Genomic DNA, 27,713 nt, shown 5'->3' on the forward strand with positions numbered 1-27,713 from the left:
GATGATTTATCTAGATTTTCTTTTTTAATTAAATGATTAAGATTTATTAGAGATAAGTCAGAAAACAACTATTATTGATTTACTGAGAGCTATTTTAAGTGTGTTAATGTTGTGCATTTCGGCCCTTTTATTTGGAAGGACTGGAAGTATTTCTGGCACTTTGTTTCTCCTCCAAAAAACTGCATTATAATAAATGTTTTTGATACTTTGAATGAGGTCATATTTGGAAACCGAGGCCAAATGAAAGAGGTGTTGATGTTTCAGTCACAGTGGACTAATGAACATGGAAAACGTGTTGCTTTTTAACTTAAACATTTTTCGTCAACGGATTCGGGACAGTAAATTTCACCATAAAACTGCATGTTTAAATAAACGATAAATGTTTCACACAAAAACACATTTGTCAGGCGTTACTTCATATACAATTTAATTCAGAGTAAAAATAACATTTTACACCTGAATACAGAAAGTGGGATCAACTTGCCATTTTAGGTACATTTTCAAAAGGATAGAAAAACAAACATCCTCATTCCTACGATTTGCGTTAACCTCAACAGTTAAGTAACTCATAAAAACATTTCTCTGCAAAACTAGAAACAATAAAAAAAAAGTTTCACATTATTGAGAAATAACTGTCAGTACTTTTAACCGTGTTCATGTTTGTTTCTGCAGTTCAGAAACTGTGGTTTCTTTCTTTACTAATTTATGAGAGAAAAATCTAACCATGACGATAATTAACAACTGCATGGCTAATAAAGCTAGAGTGGCTCATCTGATCTTTATACAAAATGTGCAAAATTAAATTTTAAGGTTCATTTATACAAGTTAATAGCTCTCAGAGTAACAGTCCATCCTTGGAAAGGTGCTACCTGCTGCATTTTAAATGTCAAAAGTGATGAAATGTAATAATGTAATAGGAGTATACCTTTGTTTACATAAATGAGACCAATGTAATGATTTATTTCCTAACTGAAAAGTAATTAGGACCACATTCTCCATCAGTTCAGTCGTCTCCTGCAGAAATTTTGAGATTACAAGCAAAGTTTCAATGCAAATTTAACTCTAATTTCTAGAAAATTAGAAAAAGAAAATGCAAATTAATGTTGCATTTATTTTAAATACTGTAGTTTTTCTGCATTGATGAGTAAAACAGGTCATGTAGCACCTTTTAAAGTTAACAAAAATGTAACAGTTGCAGACTTAATCATTTCGCTCGGCTCATGTTTCCGGGTTTTTCCACAACACAACTGATGCAACTGTAGGCAAAGTAAGGCACCAAAACTGCAGAGTTGGTGTGTTTGAAAGCCAATCAGAAAGTACATGCTGACATATGAACGAGTACGGAGGCAAATAAATCATTTATACATTTATATGGAAAAAAAGCCAGACAGTGATTAGCTGTGATCCACATGGCTTCTTTTACAGATTTATCAGCTAAACCCCTCTGGAGTGGTTTGTAAAGGTGCACACATTTTACTGGTCCAGCTCTTTCCATTTTTAAACACACACACACACACACACACACACACACACACACACACACACACACACACAGAGTCAGTAGTTGAAGTCTGGCTCAGTCAGAAACGGAGCCTTGAGAACTTCTTGATGGTTTTCGTTGAAGTTTCTCGTTGTGTTTCTGAGAGAGAAGGAAGACGAAAACGGTGTAAGACCAACTGTGTTTTTGTTCGTGTGTTTTTGTGTATGTGTCTGTGTGTACCTGCAGGTTTTCGTGGTGTCTCTGGCTGCTGCAGTGGAGGTTCTTGGCGGTGCTCTCGTTCAGGTAGAAAACAGAGCAGAGGTTACAGAAATACCCGGATTTGGGGACGACAAACTCCTGACCTGAAGAGGGAGGAAGTGACATTGAAATCTAAAGTGACAAACATTGAGATCTTGCGTTGTTTTCAAAATAAAGTGTGTGTGTGTTTGTCTCACCAAGGGGTGTGTTGGGTTTAAATACGGGCAGTTTGACATCAGTAGCAACACACGGAGACTGAGAGCGAGATCGCTTTGCTTCAGGTCCGACAGGTTCGCTCTTCCGTTTACTCGCAGCTGAAGAGGAGACGGGAAAGCTCGAAATAATTTCAGCGCCAGCAATCATACATGAATATTTTCTTTAAAATATTTCTTTAAAAGTGATGCCAAACGTAATCGAAAGCTATAAAAGTTAAATAATATCAATGATGCCTGAAAATTTTTTTAACTTTTTAAAGTTTGTTGAAAAGCTGATACTGAAGTCGATTGCTGGCTTAAATTTGTAACAATCAGGTTACAATGAAGGAATTGTTGGAAAAAATAATTAATTAACGATTAATTATTAATTATTATTAATTAGTATAAATGTAAGTGAAACGTTTAATCAGACGTATACTGTATGCAACTTGAAAAATATCCGAATGTAGTTTCTATGTAAAGTGTAAATGAGCAGCTATGTGTCAAAAAAAGTGTTAAAATATTAATATTCTGAACATTTCCCCCATTTTTTTAATGCAGAATTTTTCTAAGAATATTTGGAATATTTTGGATAGTCTGAAAATTAAGAATGATAAAAAAACAGCACGCATGTACAAATTCAGCTTAAGTTTTGCATGAATGAAGTTTCGACATTGAAAAATGAGGAAATAGTAAAGTTGGTATAAATAAAATACAAATTTGGCAGTTAGGTTAGTTTTTATGTCAAAATAAGCACTTGACTCAACAATCAGTGATGGAAACAATTGTTACTTGCATCACTAAATGTAAGAAAAATGTACATATTTAGACGTATTTCCTTCTCTTTGGTGAGAATTATCGGAAAGGTACACTTCTATCGGTCCAAAATACCAGCTCAGTGTTGACGATACACGTCAAGTGAAGAAAATAATTTCACTATTTTTTTGGAAATGGTGTTAGTCATCCATTTTAACCCTTTGTACCTTTCATGTCCGCCCCGCTCCATCCTTCCTCCTCTTCCTCTCCATGCTCCACGCAGGTCTCCGGTGTCTGGGTCTCAGGGTTTTCTGCCGGAGGTTCCTGCCCTGCAGACGCAGCATCAATGCCAGCATGGCTCACTGAATCCACCTCCGTCTTCTGGATCTCCGGCTGGACGTCACTTGACAAAGTAGACGAGTCTTTGTCCGCCGATGAGGAGACTTCGAGTGAAGCGGGAGGCGGTACTTCAGTGCCCGCTGGCTCGTTTTCTTCTTCTCTCTCGTCTTTTTCAGTCATCTGTTTCCCTCTGGTAGATTTCCTCACTGCGGAAAAGACAATGAACAGGTTCAGCAAACAAAAGAAAGGGAAACTTGAAAATGAAACTCTTTATTTGATGAGTTTAACGTTTAGAGCTCGACCGTTCTTCGTTCTGTTGATTGCTGTTTATGTCCAAATGTGAATCTTCAGAGATTAGGTTTTGAGTAATGACATGACTGTATAAAAATGTGCTCGTTTGTGTTTTACCAGGCGTTTGTCTGGTTCTCTTCTTGGCTCGTCCTCTTGTCCTGGTTTTTACAGCTTCCTGCTCCTCTTCCTCTTCCACCTCTCCCACTTCATCTACCGTCACAAAGTTCATATTTTCCTCTAAAACTGGAGAGAAAGAAGAGTTTTAAACCCCTTTGGAAGTTTCAATGCTTTATTGTCTTACGTTTTATCGGCTTAGATTTTATGTGTTTTGTGTCACAGCGACCTTTGACCAAATTCTAACCAGTTTATCAACCAGTCTAAGTGGACGTTTGTGCCAATTTTTAAGAAATTACCTCAAGGTGTTATCAATATACCGCGTTCACATAAATAAGACCGACGAGATCACACCGACCTTGACCTTAAACCTTTGGCCAGAAAATTCTTGTGAATTTGTCCTTGACTTTTTGTGCCAAATTTGGTGAAATACCGCCAAGGTGTTCTTAAGATATTACGTTTATGAGAGAGACAAAAGTCTCCAGTTGTGAATAGTCCTAGAAAATTCACGCAACTACCGCAAGAAAAAACTTTGCTTCTCCTTTACGTGAACATGAATAAGAACTATGGTTGCTCCAAGTTCTTACAGTATGGACACAACAAAGGGAGCTAGGATTTAAGGATTAGGTTTTGTTGGAGTATGTAAGTATGTAACCTAAATGTCTGTAACTGAACTGATTCCAGCTGAAGTGTGATTATAATTAGGAAAGGGTAAGATAGAGGACAAGTTTTATGTGACATGAGCCCTTGAGGCTCTGCCCAAGCAAGGCTAGGATTGTTATGCAACTGCAAGAAAGCCGAAGTAAGAATGCTAAAACTGGCGTTAGAGGAACTGAAATGCTACTGTATTAGTCATTTCGGAGTGTCATGTGAAGGTCATCCATATGCAGAGACAAAAAAGAGGAAGTATGCAATGTGTATGTGAGGCAAGAAAGGTGTGGATGTGTGGTTTCTGTGATTGTGTTTGACAGGACTTGCAGGAATGAAAAACATCTCCTAATAAGGCGCTGTGTTACGGGGGGACAGCAGAGTGATCGGTGTAGACCAATCCAGAGAAGACCCCGCGCCCTTGAGAAGAGCCAGATAACGAGGGGATCCAATCAGAGGGAGACAACACCTCCATGCACATTTCATAACTGTAATGGTATAAAATACTGGATCAGGGAAAGACAGGTTGTCAGAATGAAGGCTGACTCGCTGATTATCGGCCAGGGAGAGGCATTTCTGATCCAGAGCTCTGTAACTGCTCGCTGCTTGCTTAAAGATTCACTAAAAGGTTTGAATTCAAAATTCTAAATTCTGTGTGGATATTCACTCATTTTCTGTTTATTGAGTTGCTTTTAAGAATTCTGAAATATAGCGCTCACCCTGAGAGGGTGAGAGCTTTTCTACTTGCAGCAACCAAGAGGAAAACTCCTTCAGTTTTCATATTAACGACAAACTCCCTCCCATCTGAAATTGCCAATGTCTTGCAGGGACGCTAAATGGCATCCAGCCATTGTAACGATTTTTATTTACACCTGTTCTTTTTCTGCTGTGAAAAGGTTCTCGTGATTTGAACGTAAAGAAAATCAATAGTCTTCTTGTGAGTAAAACTCAAATGTACCTGTACATGTTACTGACAGTGTAACACATACCTCTGTCATCGTTATGTTTACGTTTGGACGATCTCGAGGTGGTCTTTGCTTGCTCTTTGTCCGGCTTTTCTTCTTCATCATCGCCTGCTTCATCTAAAGTCACCAAAGTCTACAGACAGACACAAGAGATGTATTTATAGAGCTGCTGCTTTCCCATAATTCCCCCATGGTAGGAAATTAAACTTGCATGTGTTTAGATCTTGACTTTTACCTCTGGGTTTAAGAAGTCCACTGATTCGTCCTCCTGGCTGGGTGGACAGGTCTCCGGTGTGCTTTGCTCAGCCTTTCCTTCCTCCTCTTCTTCTACAAACTCGTCCAGAGTAACGAGTGCCTGCAGCTCGCCCTCCGTGATCTCCTCATCCCACTCTCGGCTCTCCGGTGCCGTATCCTCTCCGGCCTCATCTGATCCCACCTCATCTAGAGTCACCAGCTCTTTGGCATCTAGCTCCACTGTCTTCTCCTTTCCCCTCACCCTCTCCTTTGCCCTCCTCGTCCCTTCCCCGCCGCCTCCTCCTCCTCTGCTGCTACTCTGGCTACTTCGTTCCTTCTCCTCCCTCTGCCTGGTCTTCCTCTCCTCTCTCTCCTTGGTCCTCCGTGCTTCCCGCTCTTTGGTTAACTGCTTCTCTTTTGCAAAAGCCTGCTGCTTCCTCAGTTTTTCCTCTTCGGCTGTGTCGTCAGGGTAATCTTCCTCCTCCTCGCTCACTTCGTCTAGGTTGACCAGAGTGCTCGTCGTATCGTCTTCCTCGGGTGATTTTTGTTTTTTCTCCCTGTTTAGTATAGAAGTATCACTCTGGCATTTAGTTGTTGATTCAACCTCGTTCCTAATGTCAGTTTTGGGTGTACTGTCTTCGTTCCCCATTGCAGACCCTTTTGCAGCAGATGGATCATTATTTTCCTTCTCTAAATCATCAACTATCTGATATGGAGTCTCCACCTCGCTGACAACTTTTTCAGACGCTTCCACACTTGTGGTTCCACGTGTTGGTGTGTCTTCTTCTACGGTCGATGCCTGTTCTTCTGTAGGATTTTCGTCTTTAGTCTTGTCCTCTGTGGCTCTTGGCTCTTCTTGAGCTTGATCGTCTTCGAGGGAATCTATGATCTGATACTCTTCCTCCTCCTCCTCATTTTTGGGTGATCCTGCAAGAGATGTCTTTGTTTGCCGTTCTTTGTTTTCAGATTTTTTTTCGTCTGACTGTACTTTGAGGTGCTGATTGTCAACCATCTCGTCCTCCACAGAATCAAGAATCTGATACGTCGCCTCTTCTTCATCAGCCACTTTTTCAGAAACATCTTTGTCACCTGTCTTCAAAGTTGTTCTGTCTTCTTTTGATTTAGCTTCTTTCTTTGGTCTTCCCCTCTGTCCTTTTCTTCTTGTAGCGGGCTGATCATCCTTAACAACCTCTTCCTCCACAGAGTCCAATACCTTGTAGGTGGCATCCTCCTCACTTACCTCTCTTACAATACTGTCACTCTTCTTTGATGGTGTGCTCTCCTTTGGAGAGGTTTTCCCCTCCTTTTTGGGCATTTTGTCCCTGTTTTGTTCCTGGGACCCTCTGGCAGGATTGTGCCTCCTTCTTGTTGATGTGTCCTCTTTTATTGTTTTTTCATCTAAACTATCTTTCTTAGATGTTCTTTCCCTTTGTCCTCTGGTAGATCTTGTAGAGACAGTCTGTTCATCATTGGTAGTTTTGTCCTCCACAGAATCTAAAATTTTGTACGTACCCTCCTCTGGATTTTCAGACACTGCCGTGGGAACCAAAGTCATTTTATCTTCTTTCTTTCCTCTTGCGCTCCTTCTTCTACCAGACCTTTCTGTGGAGGCGGCATCGTGAACTGGTTCGTCTTCTACAGAATCTACTCCCTCAAACACATCTTTATCTTTTTTAGAAACTCCCGTAGTGGTGTCAATCTTTGTCTGTGTGTCATATTTTGTAACTGTCCTGTCCTGTTTCTTTGGTGATTTCTCCTTTTCTTCAGCTTTGGTGGCCGTGGTTGTGCAGCTTCTCCTCTTTGATGGTCTATCATCTTTTCTAGCAGTCACATCCTCTCTGATGCTTCTTTTTCGCTTGTTGTCAATCTCTGACTCTGTTTCTGTAGGCGTTGGCTGATCGTCCACCGAATCAATTACCTGATATGTGTCTTCGTCTTCCTGGATGGACCTTCCATCTTCTTTAGATTTCTGGTCACTAGGAGTTTTGAGGTTTTGGCTGTCATCCTCTGTTACTGTCTGATCATCGATTGAATCCAATATCTCAAAGGTTTCTTGTTCTGGTAGAGTCTGGTCCTCATTTGGGGTTTGGCTCTCCAGATTTTCCACATCTTTGGAGGATTTTGTTGAATGTCTTTTGCCTTTGAACTCTTTCTCTTTTCCCCTCTTTCCATTTACTTTGTCCCTTGGAGTTTGTTTACTATCTTTATCTAACACTTGGAAATTATCTGCACTTTTTTCCTTTTGACCTTTACCTGCCGAATCAGATTTGGCGCCTGCTGAAATTTCATCCCCTTTAGAAAGTTGCTTTACTGTGGAACCATCATCTCGGAGTAGGTGGCTGTCCTCTTGACCCGTAGCTGCTTGGTTTTCAGCAACACTGTCTAAAACTTGGAGAGAACCGTCCATTTCACTGTACTCATCTGGGCAGGCTTTGCCTTCATCTTCAACACTGTCCAAGACCTGAAAGCTTTCCTCGTTCAAAGTGTTGCCTTCTTCGAGTCCAGTTAGTTGTGCTTCAGAGCTGCTGTCATAGTCGGCATCATCCATCTGTTGATCTGTTTGATCATCAAGTGAATCAAGAATTTGGTATTTTTCATAGTAATCCTCCTCCTCCTCTGTATGCTTGTCAACATAATCTTTCCTTTTCTCTTTACTTTTCTTTCGGTCTTTGGCATTAGAAAAAATCTCCAGACTCTGGGCTTGGCTCAACTCTATGAGAGGTGCATCCACCTCCTCAGGACCATGGGTTGATGTTTCTGTTTTTGTCTCTGACTCAGCAGTTTTTGCAGAAAGACCCTCTGTTGACACTCTGTGGCCAGATATTGCCACTGCAGTCTCCGTGTCTTTTGTTTCTTCTCCAAGTGGCTCTGAATGTATCTCCATTGATGCCTCAACACTTGCTGCTGTTATCTTTTCTGTTTCACGTGTAGCGGAGGATGAGCTGGTACTACGACGGGAGGATGAAGTATTACATGTTTTGGCTGGAGGATTTGTCTTGCTCTGCTGTTTTTTCTGACCAGGGGAAAAACGGGTTTCAGAAGACTGTGGAGAGGAGGAGGCCTTACTACCACTGGCAGAGGACGAGGGTTTAATAGGGGATTTGGTGGGCTCAAATGAGTCCTTGGAGTTTTTTGGTGGCACATAGCTAGAGGTGCTGGAGCCTTTAGTTGACTTGGATGAGGAGGATGAGGAAGAGGTTTTAGAGTCTCTTGAAGACCTTGTTGAGGTTTTTTGGCTAGAGGATGAGACACTGGAGCTCTGCCTGCCTTGTCTTGATGTGGAGGACTGCTTGGGTGAGGAGGAGGTTTGAGGCTCAGGGCTTGTGTCCCCCACGTCATCACCAACTTCATCAACAGTGACAAAGTCATCCATGTTGAAATTCAACTCATCGAAAACAGACGTAACAAATTCATCGGTAAAATCATCCGGACCCTGTATGGAGAACATAAAAGGAAAAAAATAACTGACACGAGAAAACAATTATTAATCAAGATAATGATCCACCATTTATCTATTGTATACACTAATTTAATTAACATGGATTAGTGATAGGGCTTGAAAGGATTGTCGCATACAAAATCTGAAAAATCATAACAGGGTTGAAACATCTCATCCACTGTGTACATAGAAGGTCATGGGAATAAATAAAACCATTGTTTACCATTCTTTGTGGTCTGTCTTCAACCACTGAAGTTTTAGGGCTTCTGTTGCTTTTGTTGGAGCTCTAAAGAAAACAAATTTTACCTAGATTAGTGATATATGGAGGAAATGGAAAGATGTTTATAAGGCACTGACTTCTCCAACGTCAAGCAAAGAGGCATAATTCTTTTTTGTCTTTTTTAAAAAGTTCATAGCAAATTTTAAAACATCTGGTATCAACGTCACAATTTTGTTGGAAATCAATGATTTTCCTTTGTATCGCCAAAAAGTCTATAGTGTGTTTATTGACTGGTCTTTGTTGCGTTTTCCGGTTTGGTCTCATTGATTCTATGACTTAACAAAGATTTACACATAAATTAAAAGATTGACTACATTATGGCCCTTACAAAATGTCCTACTGCCAAATGTAAATGATGAGTTTAAAGATCTGAGTCCAGGCCTCACCTTCTTTTCCTCACTCTGGGACCTGCTCCCCCGAGTGAGTTTGTGGTTGCGAACTGCTGCCACGATGAACTGGAACATTTCTGAGGTAATCTGAGGAAGTTCTGAGACATTTTCTTCTGACGAAGTTGCTGTGGCTGAGGGGGAATTGCTGGAAGCAGTTGGGACTGTTTTTCCACTGCTGACTGCAGAGATAGAGGTCACATCAGCAGTAGAGGTCAAAGGTATTGGTGAGCCCTCTTCCACATTTACTTCTGCTTTCTCTACATCTTCATTTGCCTCAGGACCAGCAGCGGAGTCCGTGGCGATCTCAGTTCTTGGTTTCTCATTGTCCTTTGCTTTTTCGTCATCTTGATTTGCCTGAAGAGCAACAGAGGAGTCCATGGTGATCCCAGTTCCCGGTTTCTGACCATCCTTTGCTTTCTCTACATCTTCATTTGCCTCAGGACCAGCAGAGGAGTCCATGGTGATCCCAGTTCCTGGTTTCTCGCCATCCTTTGCTTTCTCTACATCTTCATTTGCCTGAAGGGCAACAGTGGAGTCCATGGTGATCTCAGTTCCTGGTTTCACATTGCTGCCCTCCATTGCTATGTCACTTGTGGTGGTAGCACTTGGTCCTGCTGTGCTGGTCTCAGAAATGGTGGATCCACCAGGGCCACTGGTTTGGAGAGCAGGTTGTGACCCATTATCCGACTGCTTAGAGGGATGAGGCTTAGTTTGACATTTCACATCTGGGGGCTTGGCTTTGACATTGATGGTGTCAAAGTTTATTGTGATCTCACTAGAATCACGTAGACGCTGTTTCAGGCTCTTCACACTGAAATCACAAACGGAGGGAGACAGTTGCAAAAAATGAAGGGTTTTTCCTCACAGCAGTCATCACAATAATCAATGTCACGTGTTGGCGACCAAAGTGGGTTTTGTCTGTCTCTTAAATTGCCAAGAATGAATTACAAAGTGAAATACTCACGACTCAAAACGTTGAACTCTACCCCTGCAGAGAGAAAAAAGAGTTAAGTCAGTTGAGGTGTGGGGATGGTGGATAAAAAAATTAAAGTGTATGAACACATACAGAGGCAGCATAAAGACAGAATTAAAACTAATTTTAAAACATTTCATGCCCCTATTTACATGTACACATGTACACATGCATACCAAAAAGGTTCCTTCTTCAAAGACTCCGTAGTGTTGTATTTCTGCACCACTTTGGTCACACTGCTGGAGTCAGCCATCTCAATGCATATCTAAACGACAGTCATGGATAACGAGTGAAAAGACGGAGAGGACGAAGACATGAAGGTGGTGATAAAATACAGAGACAGTGAGAGAACAGTAACAAGCCACAGGAATTCATTGCATGTTAAGGTCAAACAAGTTTAAACAAATTTGCTTCAGTATGACAGAAAATCTAACAGATTCCTGTATGACTCTAAGTGGATGTTTGTGCCAAATTTGAGGAAAATTCCTCAAGGTCTACCTAAATTACTGCGTTCATGAGAATGAGACAGAGCCAACGTCACACTGACCTTGGCCCTTGACCAAAGACTACCAAAATCTAATCACTTTATCGTTGAGTCCAAGTCAATGTTTGTGCCAAATTTGTGAATGTTTGTCCCAAATTTGAGGAAATTCCCTAAAGGCGTTCTTGAGATATCGTGTTTCCATGAATAGGGCAAATGTACAGACAGCTTGTTGTCACAGTTATCGCCGGCATGGAGGCATAAAAATTCCTATTTTTATTTTATAGATACAGAAATAAATTTATCTCCTGACAACCTGCAGGCAGATTAAAAAAGTCTTATTACTAATGTTAGTGCCTAAGGAAAGAAAGAAAACATATTTAAGACCATTCTCAATAATATGTAAGACTTTTAGTACCTTAAAGGCCTTTTTTGGTGGGATGTTTAAATATAAATTCAATACTTTTTAAAACTTCACAAGATCTATAGAACCTGCAATTTAAACGATAAATTTGAACAATTAATCTTTATCTATAAAAAAAGATATCCTGTCATGTAAAATGTTTGTGTTCCCGTACCCTGTTGGAGAGCGGCAGAAAGCTGACAAAGGTCGCGATGGACTCCACTGCTTTCAAAACTGTCCCGATGAAGGTTACGTGTGTTTGAGAAATCTCCACGCACAGCAAACGCTCCTCCAGAGCGTCTGGATCTGGAACTCCCTGAAGAGCAAAAACATGTTAATGTTAGTTGGTGATATTTCTTTTCTTCCTTTGTCTTTGTTATCATTTTTTTCTATTTATATTTTCAATACACCTGTTTTGAGTCCTTAAACAGTTTAGAGTATGGCTAATTGTACCACTGCTTAATTATTCTATGTTGTAACGAAAATGTACAAGAATAAAAAAATTCCACTTAAATCACAGTTAAAACCAAAAAGTCTGTCTTTTTAAAGGAGAATTTGAAAATGTAAGCAACAGTTGTCAGTGCATAAAACCTGTGATCTGTTGATTTTTTACAAATAATAACTTGATCATCTTGATAGATAGTCTTTAGTGCTGAAAAAGAAATGTTTCAATAAAAAACTGAATTGAATTGTGACCTAAGATTCGGGTAATTATGACACCGCTGGTGACTGACTTACAGCGTTGCTCCATCTCATCAGAGTTGTGTACATCATCTCCTGCAAAAAGATTACAAATCACAATTGTCATAAAAAACACATTTTAAATTATATCTGCTATTAAACATTTTTGTATTTCATAACGGACATTTTTTTTCTCAAAATGGCCCAAACTGTGTGCAGACATGTTTGTATTTCTGTGTGTTTATGCAGAGATCTCTTACATCTGTTATTCATTCTGAAATGAAAGGAATTCATTGCAGTATAAACAGTTTATAAACTTAAAACAAACAGAAATTCCCTTTCCCGTCTACTTCTGACACTGGATTTTTATATCCCATCTTGTGTACAGCCCAGTGTGCACCGTGTGGTGTTTTTGTTGTTTCAGTGTCCGTACCTCACTGGATCTGGGATCCATGTCTTCCAGGACGAAGTGAACGCTGAGTTTGCAGTCATTGATAGAAACTGGATTTGTGATGTGATCTCGGACAAAATCACAGCATTTAGTCCAATCAGAGAAAAACACAAAGGCCTGAAAAGAGAAAAGATAGGAGAGAACTCACGACTTAAACAGCACAGCTCCATATAAATAATTTAATCATAATTACAATAATGTTTGTCACTGTAAGAGTCTGCAGCGTCCTCACCCTCCTCTGCAGCGTTAACGCCACCACGTCGTAGTACAGGGAGTGAAGGTTCTGTTTGGGAAAATACCGCCACACCAGCTTAGCCACGTCTTCGTGCTTAAAGGTTCCCTCCGGCAAACCGGTCAACATGATCGTAGAGAACTTCGAACCGCGTTCACGGGCCCTCTTAAAAACACAAAGTTCAAAGTCCAAAGTTTAATTCACATGTTGTTGATCTTTGTGGTGCATTTTGATGTTGCAATTTCAGATGAGCAAAAACACGGGTCCTCAGAATGTATCACAAGAAGTTGGCGATTTTCAGGCAGATGTATGTTTGAACATCTGCATTAAAGTATTATTACCTTTTCTAAGTGGAAAGCAGAGAAATACTTAAAGTTACAGTCAGTTTTATTAATTCTGATCTGCTGCATGTGCCAAACTGTGGCAAAAGTCAGAAGAGTAAAGCTGGGTTTAGTTACCTTTAGTTACTTTAGTTACCTTTGAAATCATTTTCTGTTTGTTTGGGTTTTTTTTAAACAGTGTACATGAAAAGAAAGTTTAACTGAAATGGGCTTACCTCAATGTCATCCTCCGCTGTGACCGTCTGATAATCTTGGGAGTTAAAATTAAACAAAACAACCACAGTTAGTTTACTGAATGAGTTAACGCGGCAAATTCAGCTTTATCATGTTATTAAATTCATTTCTTATTCCAGTGATAATGTTAAAACTGTCTCTCTTACTTGGGATAATGAACCAAGGACACACGGTAGAGAACAGGAAGGGGGAAGTTCTCATCGTGACCGAAAACGGTCCAATGCTGGCTGGTGGAACGCCATATTTGAGCGGTGGGACAGTTGCCCCGGCAACAGCATTTTGGCTGTCAGGAAGAGCTTTCTCAGCAAGTTTTGGTGCTGTATAAATAAAAAAAAAACAAAAAACAAGACAAAACAAGTAAAATATCATGCTGAAGTGTATTTTAAGAGTGACAAAAAAAGTGGTACGCAGTAGTTGTGTTTCTAATCTTTATCGTTGTCACTGTGTCATTTTATTCGACTCTAAGCAGTCCCAAAAAGCGCCTAATCAAAAAAGCGGTGGGTAAGGAGCTCCAATGATGCACTTCAGACGATGTCATGACCATACAGACGATTTCAACAGGGACCTTCGTCTTACGTTTGCATTCTTTTCATTTCATCTAACAGAGACTTACGCTGCGCTGTTATGGCACCGTGCTCGACTCGCAGCCTGCTGACTTCGTGGTTTGGGGCTTGTTTCAGGAGACTGTACCAAACTCCGAGTCGATCGGCATCCTCAACGGACACAAATTCTATAAACACCTGAAACACACAAGCGCACAAATACGTGAGAGACAGGACTAACAGGAAGTCTTTATTACAGCCTCTGAAAACAACGTTGGTGTTTGTTTATACCTTGTTGAGGAGAGGCAGGAAGTTCTGCACACAACCGATTTTTTTCAAAGTTTCCGAGAGCTCCACGGTCTCGCTCCAAGAAATGTTCTTGATGAGGATTGTTTTCGCTAAATCTTCTTCAGCTGCCTTCTGCATCGAGAACAAGGAGTGAACATCCAAATAAAACAATTAACATAACAAGAGAGACACAAAAACACACACACACACACACACACACACACACACACACACACACACACACACACACACAGAGGGGAGGGGACGTAAAAAAGAGGAAAGCACAAAAAAAATATTTTTGTCATTACTTATGTTTTTTATTTTAGCTTTAGGGGCGGGGCATATAACTTTAAATGGCTGTATTTTGAATTTATTTTTCTGACCATTTTTATGTCTATTTTTAAAGACAAAGAAATAGTGCATTTCTTTTTCTTTAAATATTTTTAGTGATTTCTAAAGAAAAAATTTGGCTTTTCTTTTTCCTTTAAGAATTTTCTTTAAGAAAAAATTTCCTCTGAACCCGCAGCTCTCTGGACTGGAAGGCAAGTTTTCTTTAAAAATGACCTAAAACACCATTTATCAGTCAGTGAATACATCATGTGTTATTATACAGGTTTGTGAAACAAAATTTTATGACTTCCAAAACTTTCACAGTATATTTAGTTTCTTTTTTAAAAACTTTTCCAGGCCTGGAAAAACTTTTTTTCACAACCGTACAAACCCTGATGAAGGTGGCCTATGAGGATTACGCCTTTTGGGCCACAGAGGATTAACTACAAGGAAAAACTGGCTGCCTGACGGGAATTTGATACCGCAGCTCTACTTCCTGATGGCTTCTGCACAAACTTTGGCTCCAAATCAAGTCACCAGTGTAAGATGGCTGCGTCTGTATCCAGGATATTTTGGCTTCATTGTTGTAAATTGGGACAAAGCGGTAAAACATTCTCATTTTTTAAATAAAGTCATCTTCTGTACTCTGTTACCTCAATTTTAAAGTCCAACTTGGATCGCAGATGGGACACTTTTACAGACAAAACTTAAAAGCAGTTAAAAATTGAGGAAGTGTTTGTAGGAGTATGTGTGTATCACTTACAGGACAAACCAGCTTTTTCAGCGTCCGATACAATCCAGTCTGAAACAGAAACAGAGTAGCAGTGTTCAAATTATTAGAGAAATTCGACTTAATGTGATTTCAGGTGGATTAGCAAATTTGCATGTATTTTAAAAGTCCAGTTTTAGTCAGACTAACACAATAATTTACAAAGTCTTTGAGTGGTTGGAAGACTAGAAAACTGCATACAAGTGCAGTCCATTTACCATTTATTCCCTTTTTTTAAAAAAAACCAAAACAATTGAACCATCATTCATTAAATATTAAAATCTGGTGAAAATCAGATTACAACAAATCATCTTGCAGATCAAGCGCTCTGTATTTTAACAGTTTTCACTCCAATTCAAGTCCTCTATTTTTTGGGGTCTTGAACAGACTGAACATCTACTAAAATCAGTCAATAAAAAGTGCTTTGTACATGCTTACCGGTGTCATTGAGATGTCGTTCGCTACGCGGAAACCAAGTCTATGATGTTTGAAATAAATGCCCTTCTGTGAGGTTTTTATTGTCTTAAGCACAACGTGCACATTCGGCATCATAACCAAGGCCTGAGAGAAAAACAAGAAACAAAAATGTGTTACTACTTTTCCATACTTGTTTAAAGTACTTTTTGATTAGGTCCATATAGGCAACACTAGTATATATACAATCGCAAAAAGTTGGGACACAGTGTAAAATGTAAATATAGGCAGAATGCAATGATTTGCAAATCCTTTTTCAACTACGTTATATTGAACGCTGTACAAGACAAGACATTTGATATTATTAAGTCAAAATGGAAAATGCAACATAAAAACACAGCCAATCAGTCTTTTTTTAAAGTCACTAGGACTCATTGCTAGACATTTTTAGGCTGAGTTAAGAGCTCTCTGAGTGTATTCTCAGAATATTTGGGAAAAAACGATAATTATTATCGGTTGCCTACCATGCGCTTCTGAGGAAATACATGGATCTTGTTATCTTCATATTGAAACCCAAATGGCATGAGCCGTTTGGCGAGGTCATCCTCTGTGTAGGAGCATTCGTTAAACCTCGGCAGGTTTTGTATGAGCAACTGTCTCTTATTAAGTGAATAAAACTGTAAAAATGAAGAAGAACGTATTAAGCAGGAGGGAAAATTATGAGTCAAAGAATAGATTAAGACCAGCTGATTTGAAGGAAACCTACTTTGGGTGAGAAGACGGTTTTAAAATTGATGTACGCTGTCAAAGAGAAGCAAAGAAAATGTACAACAATTTAGAAAGAGGCAGCTATGACCACATGCAGACATCTGTGACCGACAAACAGCGTCTTTATGGATTTCTTACGTATTCTGGAATGATGCAGATTCTTCATGTTCCCAATAGTCAGTTCGGTAAATGCGCCGAGTTCTGAGGCAAAACTGTCTGACGCTGCATCCGATTTTGTCTTCACTCCAGGATCTTCAAAAGATGAAATTAAATCAAAATGAATTTCAGTGTTTGAAAGATTATCATCTCTTCCTGAGACAGTTTCAATTTCTGAGACAGCTGAAAATAACTGAAAATAACTGGCAAGGTGGAGTGAAAAAAGCCCTCACTGTGAAAAAACAAATTTTTGGGATTCAGTGTGTACATGTACATAGAGATGAATGATCAAATTTTCTAAGTGACATGCAATTTATTTTGACGAATTATTTGCGTTCTGAAAAGTCCTTTCTCCTTTTTTTCTACAAATACCAAAAGCCACATTTGAAAACACTTTGCTTTCAATGATTAAATAGTTTTCCAACAAACCTTGAATTGTTTTTGTTTCCACTCCTTGATCTGGCAGCTTCGCCTCCAATGCAGCTTCAGCTGGGCTTCCTGCAGCCTGCTGTTGCATCTTTGAAGCCTCTGTCTTGGTCTCTGGTCCTGGTGCAGTGGACTGTGGTTCTGACAGGACACTTTGCTGGACGTGTGGTAAAGCCTCAACAGAAGTTTCTCTTGGCCGGGTCTCAACTGTACTGTCTGGTGGTTGACTCTCACTGGATTTGTCGGCTGAGTTTTCTGGCACAGCCTCTGTTGTTGGTTGTTTTTGTCCTTGATCCTCAGCACAACTTCCAACGTCCATAGGCTCTGCTGATTCAACTCTCATTGCCCCAGTCTCCATTGGTTCAGCATCTTCATTGTCTCTGGCTTTTACAAGTTCTGCCTGATGCTGAGGATCATCAACTGTCACGTTTGCATTTTCAACAACTTTGGCTGTGTCTTTCAGCACAGCTCCTCGGACCTTGGTTTCAGATTCTTTAGGTCCATCAGCTGTCACATTTGCTTTTTCAACAACTTTGGCTGTGTCTTTCAGCACAACTCCTCGGACCTTGGTTTCAGATTCTTTAGGTCCATCAGCTGTCACATTTGCTTTTTTGACAACCTTGGCTGTATCTTTTGGCACACCTTCTTGAACCTTGGTTTCAGATGTTGTAGGTTTAACAACCATCACATTTCCCTTCTGGACAACTTTGGCTGTGTTTTTCAGAACAGCTTCTTGAACCTTGATTTCAGATGTTCTGGGTTCAACAACTGTCACTTCTGCCTTTTCAACAACCTTAGCTGTGCTTTTTGGGAGAGCTTCTTGAACCTTGGTTTCAGATTCTTTGGAGCTAAGACCTGTCACATTTGCTTTTTCAACAACATTGGCTGTTTTTTTCGGAACAGCTTCTTGGACCTTGGTTTCAAATGTTCTTTGTTCAACAACCTTCACATTTGCCTTTTCGACAACCTTAGTTGTGTTTTCCGGAGCCGCTTCTTGTATTTTGGTTTCAGATCCTTTGGGTCCAACTGTCACATTTGCCTTTTCGACAACCTTGGCGGTGTCTTTTGCCACAGCTTCTTGAACCATGGTCTCAGATTCTTTAGGTTCATCAGTGGTAACATTTATTTTTTCAACATCCTTGGCTGTGTTTTCCTGAACAGCTTCTTGGACCTTGGTTTCAGATATTCTAGGTTCAACAACTGTTACATGTACCTTTTCGACAACCTTGGCTGTGTGTTTAAGCCCAGCTTCTTGAAGCTTGGTTTCAGATTCTTTAGGTTCAATAACTGCCACATTTGCTTTTTCGACAACACTGGCTGTGTTTTTCAGCACAGGTTCTTGAACCTTGGTTTCAGATTCTCTAGGTTTAGCGACTGTCACGTTTGCTTTTTCAACCACCTTGGCTGTGTTTTCTGGAACAGTGTCTTGGACCTTGGCTTCAGATGTTCTAGGTTCAACAACCATCACATTTGTCTTTTTGACCACTTTTACTGTGTGTTTCGGCACAGCCTCTTGGACCTTCATTTCACATTCTTTAGGTTTGGCATTGTCAACATCAGACTGATGTGACGTGGACTTGGTTCCTGAAGGCGTTACTTGCTTTGCCACAGAATCAAGCACAGATTTTATCACAGCTCCCTTTGCAGGCAACTTTCCTGTTTTTACCATTTTAGTTATCTGCTTGGTTGAAACATTTTTCGCTTTGGAAACCAAGACTTTAGCTTTGGTGGTAGTTGTTAAGCCTTTCACTGAACCTTTAACTGCACTTTTTTTATTGGCAAGTTTGCCTGCTTTTGTGGCTCCAGAAGGCAAAGACGAGGGCTTTTTGGGACATGTAGGCGGAGCCATGCTAGGTGCAGGGAGAAGAGCCTTTTTTGTAGTAGCGGTTTGAGGTGTGGAGACACTGGCTGTGGCAGGTTTTCTGTGAATGAAAGCAAGTTACATGAGTCAAGCAGGAGAAAATGGCGAAAGGGGAACACAAGACTGCAGTTTGAATGGTTTATGTTCTTCCAAGTAAGATAGTACTCTCCTTCACAGGCCAAATGCCCGGGATAACATGTATTCATTCCCTGCGCACACATAAACATGTGCTAGTCTTTTTTGTAGTTAAATTACCCAAAAATCACATTGGCAGCAAATAAATATTTACAGTAATATATAGACAAATGCAAGATCATCACTGTTTTAAAGATATCTTACTTCTGGAGAGGCTTCTTTTGCTCCTTAGAAACAGGACCCTTTAAACAAACAAATTGAGGTTTGTTACAGATTAATCTGTTAACTGACAGTGTGACCACAACAAAGCAGACAAATGTTAATATACACATTCCCCAGGCAGAAAGTCAAAAAGTATATTACCTGTTCTCTGACAACAGCAACTGGCAGTCCTTTCACATCAATGCTCTTTAACCTCTTCAATTTCTTTGCGCTTTTCTCGTTCTCAAAACACACAATTGCCTGCATGTGCACACAAACACAGGGACACTGGTGCATTACTACAACTATCAGGACCATCTCTTCGCTCAATTCCCACACAAAACATTGACAGCTCACCACAACATGTCTAACTGACCAAAATTTAAATTTCAGGAGTCTTTCCAGTATGAGAGAATGAGAGGAATAGTAGCATTTATTTACTTGTTAAGTTTTATTCCTTATGCTAAGTGTTTAGAGTTAAGTATTGAAAAACGCACAGGATAATTTATTTGTATCTTTCCATATACATACCTCCTCTTTTTTTCGAAGCACTACAACTGACTTGGTTTTTCCAAAGTGCTCCACTGCAGCTTTTAATTCGCCATAAGAGACAGATCTCTGAATTTCTTTTAGTCTCACCATGGTGGACGGTGAAGATTCACCAGACTGAGGAAAGAGAGAGAGAGAAAAAAAAAAAAGTCGGACTAACTATAGTGTTGGTTATCATTTACATCTTTTAAAAAGTGGTTTGAAAGAGAAAGATGCAATTGCGTTTGAAGTGTCAAATCTAAACTGTATAGCATCTGTAAAAATGATTTTGTTTTGCTTCTAATGTCTTTGATCAGAGTGCTATGTGGATATGGTTTCAACGTAAGGAATGAAAGAGACACAGGAAGGGACAAAGAAGAATAATTATCAAATGATAGACTGTTAGTTGCCAAATTTCCCTGGTAAATGAAACTAACACCAACCTTAGTCTTTGTGAAGGAACTTGCCTCACTCTTCTGCAGGCTGGGCTTTGATTTAGAGGACTTTTTGGCCAACTCCTTATTTGCTGTAGAGGAGGATGAGGAAGAGGCAGTAGCAGACGAGGAGGGTTTTCCTCTTGTGGAAGATGACGATGATGATGATGATGGCGAGGACTTCATGTTGGTTAGCTTGGCCAGTAAAGCAGGAGCCAGAGTTTTAACCACAGCATCTAGGTCATACTCTTTTGACAGAGATTGTACAGCTAGAAGGACAAAGATGAATTGTGTCAGACAAAGTTGCAGCGTTTTGGTTGGTAAAACCGCTGAACTGCGCGGTAAAAATGACATGCAATACATATCTATACATATTTAAGTAGTTCCTTGAGTCAATGAAAAAAGTAAATACATTAAATAAAATTAAACACATTCAATAGACACAAGTAGATTTGGCCACAAGATAAGTCTTGAAACGTGCTTTTAAGTGCCCAAAATGTTTGCAATGTCTCAAACCTGTTGTTTCCATAAGTTTCTTATAAAAGCTCTCTGCATCGGGCAACTTCTTCTGCTGAGGGGATCGTCTCATATCACTTTTTCTTGGTGGCGATCGTCTCTCGTCACTTCTCCGTAGGGGCGATCTTCTTTGATCACTTCTCCTTGGTGGTGATTGTCTCTTGTCGCTCCACCTGAAGGGTGATGGTCTCCTGTCAGTCTTCCTTGATGGTGACCATGTATCACTCCTCCTTGGAGACGACTGTCTCTCATAGCTCCTGCTTGGAGATGATCGTCTATTGTCTCTCCTCCTTGGTGACGATCGTCTCTCGGGGCTCCTGGAACTTGACGGATAGTGGGGGGAGTTTGGGTAATCGTACCGTGGGGAACGAGAACGAGATCGGGACCTGGTAAAAGTACACATGAAACCAAAGCATAGTTTAAAAACTAATGTGAAACATCCACAATAAATCTAGATCCCTCAAGGGGCGATAAAGAAAATTTAAAGAGGCTAAAGTACAATTGTTGATGATTACATTTTAAATGTTCTGCTGGAACACACTTGCTGATTTCACTATCTGGTGGTGAGAATCTCGTCTGTTCACCCATGTTACTGCTCATATTAGATTTTATGTGTCACAGACCTGCGAGTGTATCTGGATTTGTGCGGCGAATCCGATCTGCTCGTGTGTTTCTCCCTTCTACCTTCTGAGCCATGGTGGCGACGGGGGCTGGGTGAGCGGGAATAAGAGCCCCTTCCATGCCTGACTTCTTGGTGACGATGTTGGGAAGTCTGTGACGTGGTAGAGGGGGAGGGCTTGGCATCTTTACCTGCAGCACTGAAGAGAGCAATGGATGAAATAAGCACAATAAATGATAGGAATGTAAATTAAGCAAAAAATCAGCAGGGTACTAGTCAACAACTGAATGTGGTTGCAACATGCTTGACAAGTAAAGCCTGTAAGGAATTATCTAATGAATATGAACAGGAGTCTTCCAAGCTTATTAAGTTTACCTTGGCCTGAGTGTAATCTCACCATCCCACTCTGGGTATCTGTGAAAAAACAATTCAAACACACTTATTAAAGCAGCAAATATTCTGTAGATTATGACAACAGAACTAGAGCAGGTACCTTGAAGAGCCACTAATGAACCCCAAGTTCTACTGGCATCCCAATAATATGGGTTCAAGAAAGACCCTTCAAGGTAGTTTTAAGTACTGCATACCATTAAGGTGCTTAGCAATGAGTGATACAGGCTTTCAAGTTCTTCAGGTACAACAAGGAAGAGGTTATAGTATTACAACCTAGTTTTCAAATAATCTCTTCCCTAGTTGTTTTTCTCCCAGAAAAACTTTGTAGGGAAAAGTAAAAAGTGAAAACACTTGCCGTGTTCGGAGGAGTCTGCAGCTTTCAAGGTGAAGGTTGGTGTTCTGGTGGGAAATCCAATCCTAACAGTCAGAAAAAAACACAGAATTTAGATTGGTTTCATTATTATAACATCTGCTATCAGCCTCAACATCTCATCTTTCATTATTGTGATTATCTGAGAACAGATATCTTTTATTCAGCTTCACAGCACCACTGAAGAAACAGTTCCTTTTAACGGATCTCCTCCTTTTCGAAAGTTTGCCCCTTTTCGCTGGATCTTTCATGTCCAAGTGTCCCATTCCAATTCTCTGCTCTTGAGTACAGTTTTTCTTGATAAATGTAAATATTAAAAGAGAGTCTCAAAAAATTAAAGAGGAAAAAGTGGAATATCATCAAGTCTTCAGCCAACAGCAGTCATCCAACTTTCAGCAACAATGTTGAGTCCAACTGAGTACTGGAGACATGAGCCTAAATTGTTTAAGTCATTGCTTCACTGTAAGCTAAAGAGAAGTAAAAAATAAACAGAAAACTGTGTAATGTGGACAAAATTATTCAGGAAATAAAATTCTACTTATTTTGCAAACTCAGGTCTTTACACTTAGAGCTGATGTTTGGGCAACAAATACAGGAGTGCCAGAAACAAACAACCAAAATAAAGATTTCTTCTTGGGTTCTTGGTAATACAACGTCTGGTTCTTCAGTCTTGGGTCGTATTTCAAAGGTTGTTGAAGGTCTTCTCAGCAGAGGTCACTATTGGGTATGAATCAAGTCAAAAAACACGACTTTAGAGACTTCAGGAGTAGACATGAAGATGTGGAAACTAGAGAGAGGAAGCAGCTTGTGTGTCTTTTTTTCAATTGACAGTGTCCCAAAGACAGATGGTCCAAAAATAAAAAGATCTTGGTGATGAACATCTCTTGAAGTGATGCTGGTGACTTCTGGTTTATGGTTGGTGGTTATTGGAATTCCATTTTTGGACACAAAAATGTATTTAAAAAATGCATTTTAAAAAAGGGAATATGGCTTCATAATGATAGCTACTGTTACAAAAATGACCCCGTTATATATTCAAGAAATTAAACAAATAAAATGCGTTGTTGAAAGCTCCAATTGTGAGAAAAGGATAAAACATTATGCATTCACAAACAACTTTTGATATAATTCACACTGAATATAAACTGTTTGACAATAGCCCAAAAAAAGAAAAAGAAAGCAAAAACAGAGAAAAAAGGAAAATGACCATCTTCTATCAACTTTCGATGCACCAATTCTTCGGATTTGCAGATTCGTCCTCATCAAATCGTCTCAGCTTTTCGTTCATTATAAACAAGACTCTCAGCAGTTGGGTACATCCTGTCATTTTACATCAAATTACACAGCACTAATTCGTCAAGGTTAATATGGCGATGGCCACTGCATACTAATAACATTGATCTTCATCTGTCAATACTAAACAATGATGTTTGAACAACAGTTAGAAGTCAGTCTGATTAAATGAAGATCACAATTTGTAACCTTGAATGACAGATAATAAATGCTAAGCTGTGACTAACATCCTTGAAGCATTTTGGTACAAAATATTTACTTAGAAGTACACAGTACACAGTAGTTCATAGTAATTACTGATCCATCAAATGCAAACAATATTTTACATAATCCTTCCAAATAAGTACAACACTTTTTTCAAAATCAAACCCTTGTGTTCTTTAACATTAACTTTTAATCAAACAATTTAGGTTGGTATTTTTCAATAAAAAAGAAAAAACATTTTAGATATTGAAATAAACAACCCCCAATTTCCTAATGGGAGAAAGTGCAGACTTCCACTTACCTTCATAAGAGTAAATTCTCTGTTACACAAAGAACAGGTATGTGGAAACGTTTTCGGCGTGGTCGCCGCATAGTCATGCATCATAGCTGCTGTTGGCAGACCCTTAGAGACTGCCGTCTTTCCTGGAGGCTGCCTGTTGGAGGGCGGCTTTGGCAGGAGAATGACATTCATCAGGCTTGGGATTGGTTGAGGCACAGCCGGAGGCAAAACCATGGGGTGAGGACCACCAGGGATAAATACCGAACGTTGCATGGCATCAGTGATGCTAGGGTTGTGAGAGGCAGGGGTGACTGATTTTGCAGCAGAAGTCACTGATGGCCACATCGCTTGCCCCACCTGCGTTATGGACTGCTTCTGTTGCTGCTCCATCTGCTGCTTCGATTGCTGTTGTGTCTGCTGTTTTTTCATCTGCTCAGAAACTGTTGACCCTTGTCCTTGAGTTTTACTCTGATTCTTAGCGCCTGTGGTATGAATATTGCCAATGACCACCAGGCCAGGTCGGCTGGGATGCACACCACGGATCAGAGTGTTGGGTGGTGGAGGTTTCGATGTTGACTGGCGATCTACATCTGGTTCTCTTAAAGGAACAGGTTTGGGGACTTCAGACTTGAGAACTCTGTGGTCTGTGTCTTTCTTTGGAAGACAGAAGGAGCTGGGGATTGTTTGGGATGTCTGGTTTGGTTGGTTCTGCCATTGTTTGGTCTGATCATTCCTTGGAGGAGCCACAGAGCTCAGTATTGAACTGAACGAGGAGCTGAAACTTGAAACAGAACTTGTCTGATCACGTGAAGAACCCAAAGCACTGCTTTTCATCTCTGCTGTATATTTTTGCGGTGGTTCTCGGCTGTATCTGCTATCAAAAGTGTCCATCAGCAACATACTTCCACTCCCACTGCTGTTAGATCTGCTGCTACTGGTCTTTACAATGTCATCCCCAACCACTCCAGTATATTTGCCAGTATGCCCATAGTCAATCACTTTACTTGGCTTGAGAACAGCAGTTGAAATTTCCTCCTGGGAAATCCCTGCCACTCCAGAAGTTCTCAAACTCTGACTGTCTATTCCACTCACACTTCTGGTAGGTCGGGGTTCGGGGCAGGGTTTTGACGAAACTGTAGCTGCAGCTCTCTTGGACTTCTCAATTTTGATTTGCCGCAAGATGAAGGGCAGGGTAGCAGGCGTGATCTGGTGTTCAGGATAGGAGACAAGGTGTTCCAAGTCCTCTTTATCAAGCCCAAAGCGCAGAAGGATGTTCGAAGCTGATTCAAAGGTGTACTTGGGTTTACCGGACTCTGTAGGGACTGCAGGTTTTTCTGGCACTGGATAGTCAAAATCACCCAAGCCTGGAATGGACTGCATATTATGTTCTCTTTCACTTGCATAGTTAGATGAAGCAGATGATGAAAAACATTTGTATGGGTCATCAACAGCGGGCCTTTTGTAATTTGATAACCAATCCGAGGAGCTGCATCCACTTTTAAAGCCTGATTGTCCATGTCCTTGCGAGGATGAGGTTGAGGACATTGGGTATGAGGCCATCCCTGTGCCTGAGGACATAAACTCATCCCTTTGAGTGCTGGTAAAGCGAGTGCCCTGGTCTATAGGCTGATGCATCGGTTTGCCAAGAAGCTTCACCTCTTCTCTGGCTCGGGTAATGTGCATGTCTACAGATCTCTCTATACTGCTGTCCATTGTGGCCCTGTTCTGTTCAGGTCTGTAGTTAGTTGACTGAGACAGCAGCGGTGGGAGTATTCCTCCAGAGTTGACAGGAGTTGCAGATGCAGCACTTGAAGAGCTGAAGCTAGAGCCAGGTCCAGGGCGAGAGGATTCCCTCCGAGAGTCCCTTGCTACCTGTACACTGGAGAGTCCATACTGCCCCTGGCTGGAGCCTTGGTTCCCAGAGGCATAGGGGTTATACAGGGGATGGGACATGGTGTTTGCGATCTTCAGAAGGTTAAGGAGATTGATGGCTGCAGCCGTTGGGGATGGGGGTGTTGTGGATATGTACGGAGCAGGTTTGTTGGATTTGGCTGTCAAAGTCGTGGCTCGGTTGCCAACGGCGAGAGCGTTGTTTATCTGCGTCAGTGCTAGCTGGGCTTTCAGCTGAGCCAGCTGTAAGGAGGCAGCCTGTTGGCCAAACAGGAGCGATCTCCCTGGGAGCCCTCCAAGAAGAGGGCTCGTTAGGGGCCCTGGAGCAGGGGCACAACGTTCCGATAGCAATGCAAAGCTGAAAAGTTAGAAAAACAAAGGAAGGGATTATTGAATCTGATTGGACTTCAGCTTCTTGGATGGGTATAATTAATCATCTGTTAGGTCTTCCCGAGTTGTCCGTTCTTGTGCTGAGAGACACACAGTCATTTCACTTACTCGACTTCCAGTTCTCCACTAGCAAGACAGAACAGAGGAGTAAAGGCAACAAGGCATGGACAAAGAGAGAAAACAAGGTCACTGCTGTTAACAGAAAACATACAGAACAGACACAAACTTGTTTATTTTCTTTCCATGCTCATGTCTGGTGTAAATGGTTCACACTGGCACCAGCCGACAAAGCACACTGAATTACGTAACATCTCAAAACGGCAATTTTCATTTCAGAACGACACAATTTGTCAAAATGAAAGATTCAAATGAGCATTAAAACAATGTTTTGAATGCTGGTTTTGAATGTCGGCCTATATATGATTCAACTTTCAGTACGACTCTGAATCACAATATATTGAATGAGAGGTAAAGTTGTCTAACAGAATGGAAGTATACAGTGTGAATCGCCATCAGGATTCACATGATTAACAATATGCTGGCCAAAAAATTAACAACTGCAATTTTAAAACTAAATGTTTTGCGATGTCATCCTTACATTGGAGAAGTTGAGGAAATTCCAAACAGTTCACAAACTTAAAAAGTTCCAAGTGTCATGGAAATAACCTCAAAAATGAATATCCACACTCTCTGAATTCAAAAACCTTCCAGCAACTTCTCCTGCCCCTCCACATATGTCTGATTACACAGAGAAACCCATGTCTTGCCAAGTTTTTTTTCCATTCAGAAATACAAAAACAGAGAATAATATTTTAAGTGACAAATCAAGGTCATACTCTGGCACAACTGTTACAAAGCAGCAACTTTTAGACAGTGCAGTATCCTCGAAACTATGGTGAGCACTGAAAACACATATGTCTTGCTCTGTTGCCTCATGAAGCCGTTTCACAAATGCACTGCACCTGAAATTATTGAGACCCAGAGGAGCTGTATGTGATAACGCAAATATCCAAAGCAGTTGGACTGGACATTAAACTGACTTTATCCTGCAAGCTCTCTACAATAAAGACAAATGTCTGATGTGTGAATGATGCAGGAAGTTTTCTGGAGTATACACAACGAGCAAGTGGTTGTGCTGATGAAGCTTCTACCGCATGTGAAACCAAAAAATCAAACAAACATCCAAAGGTGAAAAGGAAGGGTCATTTTCATTAAGACAGCAACGAAAATGCCTAACTGGAAAGATAGCAGGATTCAGAACTTCTGTCCATAAAGGCAAGGAACAGCAAGAGATCATGTCGCAGCTGCACAGTAGCCATATCCCGTCTGACCAATCATGAGTTGCTCCACTGAATGCAAGCACACAGCTTGGCCTTCACAGCTGCCAATCATGATGGAAAATCCCCCTTTTTTATAATTCAGTAACTCACTAAAACCGAATTTATCATGAAAACAAACACTTGAACAAACACCAGGGTGAGGAGAACTACCTACAGTGACAGTTTATTTTAGCGTGTACTTTTGAGTTTTTAGTTTGGCCCATGTCCCATCCACTAACATGGAGGGGCGGGCTTTATGGCCTATACTGCAGCCAGACACCAGGGGGCGATCGAGATTGAATAACTTCACTTTGGGGGGAGCTGTCACGTCATCCATCTTTACAGTCTATAGTCACAACCATGTGAATCAGGTGAACAATATTCTTACTCAGATTTTCTGCATC

General features: G+C 40.5%; 1 protein-coding gene across 1 annotated transcript; it reads right to left on the minus strand.

Annotated features, from left to right (window-relative positions):
- Positions 1-410: 410 nt before the first annotated feature.
- Positions 411-25,924, minus strand: LOC121962007. Its single transcript, XM_042512170.1, has 34 exons — positions 23,732-25,924; positions 21,919-21,980; positions 21,546-21,584; positions 21,175-21,369; positions 20,552-20,937; positions 20,045-20,304; positions 19,605-19,739; positions 19,236-19,334; positions 19,077-19,114; positions 16,880-18,798; positions 16,433-16,546; positions 16,293-16,327; positions 16,051-16,203; positions 15,551-15,673; positions 15,107-15,145; positions 14,017-14,145; positions 13,797-13,923; positions 13,330-13,500; positions 13,165-13,199; positions 12,609-12,773; positions 12,359-12,493; positions 11,983-12,021; positions 11,420-11,560; positions 10,537-10,625; positions 10,352-10,375; positions 9,385-10,198; positions 8,942-9,004; positions 5,281-8,712; positions 5,070-5,178; positions 3,436-3,561; positions 2,916-3,233; positions 1,936-2,052; positions 1,721-1,842; positions 411-1,639 (listed from the first exon to the last, which is right to left on the minus strand). The coding sequence occupies exons 1-34, from the start codon at positions 25,661-25,663 to the stop codon at positions 1,577-1,579; spliced, it is 11,748 nt and encodes a 3,915-aa protein (XP_042368104.1). The 5' UTR covers positions 25,664-25,924; the 3' UTR covers positions 411-1,576.
- Between the last annotated feature and the right edge of the window lie 1,789 nt (positions 25,925-27,713).

The sequence above is a fragment of the Plectropomus leopardus genome, chromosome 23 (genome assembly GCF_008729295.1).
Source record: "Plectropomus leopardus isolate mb chromosome 23, YSFRI_Pleo_2.0, whole genome shotgun sequence".
NCBI classification, from domain to species: Eukaryota; Metazoa; Chordata; class Actinopteri; order Perciformes; family Serranidae; genus Plectropomus; species Plectropomus leopardus.